The sequence below is a fragment of the Asparagus officinalis genome, chromosome 4 (assembly GCF_001876935.1).
Source record: "Asparagus officinalis chromosome 4, Aspof.V1, whole genome shotgun sequence".
Classification (NCBI taxonomy): domain Eukaryota; kingdom Viridiplantae; phylum Streptophyta; class Magnoliopsida; order Asparagales; family Asparagaceae; genus Asparagus; species Asparagus officinalis.
The window spans coordinates 26,288,883-26,294,065 of NC_033797.1; the positions used below are offsets into that span (position 1 = coordinate 26,288,883).

A 5,183-nucleotide genomic window follows, 5' to 3' on the forward strand; every position below is an offset into this window, starting at 1 on the left:
TTTATTTCTGAAACTACTTGAAGAGAGGATTCATCTTTTTTTGGTTTACCGTTTTTGATTTCATGCTCATCTTCGGCCCACCTAAAAAATTTGCATTACCTATTTGGGTATTTGGCACAACCCCAAAAATATTTGCCCTTGTTTGATCCACTTTTGCACAGCTTTAATGGTGTCCGTATTTTACAAAAGCAAGTTACCTCTGGAGCTTTATTCTGAGAGATTTGGGATGCAGTTATGGCTCAGCTCTGCTTGAGAGGAAGGTCCTTTGGGAATTTATTTGCTCAGGCTAGTGCAATTTGAAGAGGGTGTAAGTTGGAGTGGGAATTGACTTTTGTTGCAAATGCAAATTCATCATATCACAAGATTCACAACTATATATGTGCACCCATGGTTACTGTGACGAACGCCCAGGCTCAGGTCACTATGACAAACTTGAATTTTTTGCCCGTTGACAAAATATTATTGTTGGTAGCTTGCTATGACTTTGTGAGCGATAAGCTCACTGTGGTGCTATTATACATGATTTCTTATTTTCTCTCAGGTACATGCCAAACATCGGAAGTTGAAGAAATGTAAAAAAGGCCTCTGGTTTCTTGATTTCATAGTTATTTTCTTCATTTTGTGTACACCTTTTTCCTCGGGGCTTTTTCCATCCAGAGGATGTTTAACTTTGGCTGTCAATATTGTTATTTTCTCCCAATGCAACTCAGTTCCTTACAATAAAATTGAGCTGCTGAGCTTAATAATGATGGTAAGAAGAAAAGCAGAAGTTCACTGCTTGTGCATCCAACGAAAGGGCAAAGAGGCCGGTGAATAAAAGGCCCACCCATGTTATTCCTGCACAAACCAGTCCGACTGCAGTGCAACAGAGCAGCACAAACGTTTCAATATAGCCGTTGTGCAGGAACCAAATTCTCAAATTAAGATTCTAAACAAACTTGCAAACTTTAAAACGAGGAGTAACATCACTGTGATATTTGCATATTAATTTGAAGTAAACGAGGTTTCAACACCAGTAATACACTCATCGCTGCCAACTCCTAAACAAAATAGTATGAAATCCTGCCTTCTGGTTCATTAACAGAAGAATAGCACTATTGAAAAAAAAAATTGTTTTCAGAATTACAAAGGAAATGTTCTATATTGAGCTTGATGTTCTATAATGAGCTTGATTCAGTAGTCGAGCATAAACTCCGCTTCCTCACGGTAAAATCTTGTTATGGATCAGTTGTCATCTACGATTTCTTCTACTTGTTAGCCCTCCTAAACTTCCCCGCCCTTCTCTGCAAAAAAGCCAAAAAAGCGAAAACAAGCGACATTGGAAGAGAATAAGGATATATATTAATTAGAAGATTACCAATGTCTTACTGATAATTTAATGCATTATATATTATGACAATATCTCATATTCCCAACAAATTACCGCCTTTGTCTCATGGGGGAAACGGAGTATTTGGGGCTAAACTAGGTAAAGCTTTCGACAAAAACTTAAAGCCCATTTCAGTAGAAGACTAGCAAATTCATTAACCAATGTCCGTAATACTTAACGAGCATAAATTTTTATAGCATTCAACAGTAGTGATGGGTTAAAAAAGATGGCAAAGGGCGCTAGTTTGATTATTACACAATCCTAAGTAACTCTGAGGTTTAAGCTATGAACCCTGTCAAATATACAGCAACAAAATTTTCACGTAGAGATAAGAACTTCGCCATAAAAGATAATGTTGTCGTCCGTATACAATCTACCTTAGGAAATCATGTCCCTGCCAACCAACAGATTCAGTAAGGATTAAGTTGATTTACCCGTTTTGTGAAAGAGAAAGCAACGCCCTTCGCAGTGAGTTTCGAAACGACATTATATTTTTAACATCTAAGGAATGTCAGTTGTAAATGAAAACCCTAATTCATTATGAGATCTCTTGGGCTTTATATAGGCCCCTACACAACTTACAAATAAGTCCCTAACTAATACTAATATATCAACACTCCTCCTCAAGATGGGCGAAAGATATCTACTAAGCCCATCTTGTCACATCCTCTAATCATATCTACTGAGCCAAGTCCTTTAGTCAGACAATCTGCTGCCTGGTCCTTAGTCGAAACATGACTTAACTCCAGTAGTCCGCTATCCAACTTCTCTTTGATGAAGAACCTATCGATCTCGATGTGTTTGGTTCTATCATGCTGCACTGGGTTATTGGCGATACTGATGACTGACTTGTTGTCACACCACAACTTCATCTTAGCTCCTTGATCCAGCTTCAGCTCAACCAGCATACTCTTCAACCATAGCAACTCAACAACTCCTAAGGCCATAGCTCTATACTCTGCCTCAGCTGTCGATCTCGCCACCACCGACTGCTTCTTGCTCTTCCACGAGACTAAGTTACCTCCTATAAAGATACAGTATCCTGAGATGGACCTCCTGTCATCAGCACAGCTAGCCCAATCAGAGTCACAATAGCCCTCAATGCTCATGTGTTCATTCTTCCTGAATATTAGCCCTTTTCCGGGGGCATTCTTCAAATACCTTAGAATCTGGTACACTGCGTCCATATGACCCTTCCTTGGATCATGCATGTAGCGACTCACCACGCTTACTGCAAAAGAGATATCGGGACGTGTGTGACACAGATAGATCAACCTGCCCACCAGCCTTTGGTATCTGTCACGATCAACTGGTTCTCCAGCTTCAGCACCCAGCTTAAACTTCTGGTCGATCGGTGTAGTTGCAGGTTTGCATCCTAACATTCCTGTCTCTTTGAGAAGATCCAGTGCATACTTTCTCTGGGATAGGACGATCCCCTCAGCTCCTCGAGCTATCTCTATTCCAAGAAAGTATCTAAGCAAGCCAAGATCTTTCACCTCGAACTCCTTACCTAGTCTCACTTTGAGTTGGGCAATCTTCTTCTCATCATCCCCTGTAATAATCATATCATCCACATATACTGCAAGCAAGGTAATGTGACCTCCACTTCTTCGAGAGAACACGGTATGGTCGGCGCTGATCTGCTAGTACCCCATACCAATCATAGCCCTCCTGAATCTGTCAAACCAAACACAAGGAGACTGCTTTAGCTCATAAAGAGACTTCTTCAATCTGCAGACCTTTCCCACTGTTTGATCTGTACCGAATCCTGGTGGTATCTCTATGTATACTTCCTCCACTAGATCTACATGAAGGAATGCGTTCTTCACATCTAGTTGATGTAGCTTCCATCCACCATTTACTGCCAGAGAGATTAAGGTCCGAACAGTGCTCATCTTTGCCACCGGTGCAAAAGTCTTATCGTAGTCGATGCCATATGTCTGACTATATTCTTTTGCCACCAAACGTGCTTTGTAGCGTTCAACCTGTCCATCTGGATTCTGCTTCACAGTAAAGACCCACTTGCATCCAACTGCTCTCTTCCCTTTTGGTAGTTTTACTAACTCCCAAGTGCGGTTTTTCTCAAGGGCCCTTAGCTCTTCGTGCATAGCAGCTTTCCATTTCTGGTCCTTCTTTGCAACCTGCCAATTGTTAGGTATAGTAACAGAGTCCAGAGATGCAATGAATGCTCCATGTGCAGGGTGGATGTTAGAATATGATACAAACTGAGCAAGATCCCAACCATATCTATCGGGAGGATTTCCCGCATTACTGCGAGTAGTCCTCTGTACGGTTATTGGTGTGGGATGAGTAGGAAGAGGAATGGAATCACCTTGAGAGGAATCTGGTGGTGGTGTAGGTGTCTCAGGAGTCGGGGCAGGCGTTGGCAAGGGACTTGGCACCAGTGGCACTGTAGGTACTGTTTCCGCAATTTGTTTCCCCTTCCTACTATAGGTAAGTAGTTCACCTGTAGAAAGGCCAGTGCTGACTTCACCACCGGAAGTCCACATGTCCCCGCCTGCAGCCGAATGTCCCATGTTTGTTGATATTCCACTTCTACTGGAGGCTGCCAGTGCTGACTTCACCACCGGAAGTCCACATGTCCCCGCCTGCAGCCGAATGTCCCATGTTTGTTGATATTCCACTTCTACTGGAGGCTGCCAGTGCTGACTTCACCACCGGAAGTCCACATGTCCCCGCCTGCAGCCGAATGCGAGTCTCCTCCTGGATCATAGCAGAGACAGCCTCCTCAAGCGTGGGAATTTTCGGCTGAGCTAGCAGCAATGCGATTCGCTGAGCGAACTCTGATGTCAATCCCTTAAGAAACACCATAGTCCTCTCCTGTAGAAAGGCCTCCCGTTCTTTACATCCCGGGTCCTTGCAGCTAGCCCGAGGGGAAAAATGATCATAATCCAACCACAGGCGCTCCAACTCTGTAGCATATTCCTGTACAGTCCTCTCTTCCTGGACTGTGGCATCGATCTCTCCTTTAATCTGGAATACCCTCAGGTTATTCCCTACTCCATCATACGTCCTCCTCAACTTCTCCCAGACGTCCTTCACCTTTTCAATGCCATCCACCGTGGCGGTGATCGTCGGGATCAACGAGTTGAGAAGCCAGATGTACACCAACATATGAGTGGACTTTCACTCATCTCGTCCTCCCAAGTCCTCATCCGGTTCTGTCTTCTCTCCGGTCAAGTAACCCTCCAGGTTCCTCCCCGCAAGGGTGTATCTCACCCGTCGTGACCAACTCAGGTAAGTACTCGGTCCATCAAGCTTCAGATCGATGGGTGTATCTCACCCGTCGTGACCAACTCAGGTAAGTACTCGGTCCATCAAGCTTCAGATCGATGGTCGGAAGCTCCAACTTCTTTGATGGTCGTGTCGCGCTCTCATCAGCCGACAATTTCATCAACTTTATCAAAGTTGACACCTCCGCAGGGTTCAACTTCTTGATGATCTCCTCCATCGATCAAGCTTCAGAACCAACACCTGTTCACCTTTTTCTTCAAACCCTTGTTGTGCGCAGAAAAATTTCGGCAGCACTTCTGCTGCACAACAAGAGTAAGATCTCCAACAAATTCTCGTTTCTCAGAGGAAACTAGAATAAAAAACAGTGATATATCTCATCGCTGTGAGATATATACTCTTCCTGTCATCAGTTCGAGGACTGAGTCGAGGGAACCCATGCCAAACTCGAGGTCCGGCATAGCGCAGCAAGGGGCTGGTCTGATCGGGGAATGGAGGGGGAGGGGCTGGTCGGGTTTGATCTGAAGGGAGAGGGAGGGGCTGGTCGGGTTTGACAGGGGGC

General features: G+C 44.2%; 2 protein-coding genes across 3 annotated transcripts in view; both read right to left on the minus strand.

Annotated features, from left to right (window-relative positions):
* The window catches only part of LOC109837020 (probable inactive poly [ADP-ribose] polymerase SRO3), a 7,287-nt gene continuing 3,075 nt past the window's right edge, over positions 972 to 5,183 (minus strand). For both annotated transcript variants that reach the window (XM_020405099.1, XM_020405100.1), the window contains exon 6: positions 972 to 1,283. In XM_020405099.1, the coding sequence (XP_020260688.1) occupies positions 1,248 to 1,283 (36 nt within the window). In that variant the 3' untranslated portion in view covers positions 972 to 1,247. The remainder of the gene's footprint in view (positions 1,284 to 5,183) is intronic.
* LOC109837018 lies at positions 2,877 to 4,109 on the minus strand. The gene is made up of 2 exons (XM_020405098.1): positions 4,070 to 4,109; positions 2,877 to 3,978 (listed from the first exon to the last, which is right to left on the minus strand). The coding sequence occupies exons 1-2, from the start codon at positions 4,100 to 4,102 to the stop codon at positions 3,013 to 3,015; spliced, it is 999 nt and encodes a 332-aa protein (XP_020260687.1). The 5' UTR covers positions 4,103 to 4,109; the 3' UTR covers positions 2,877 to 3,012.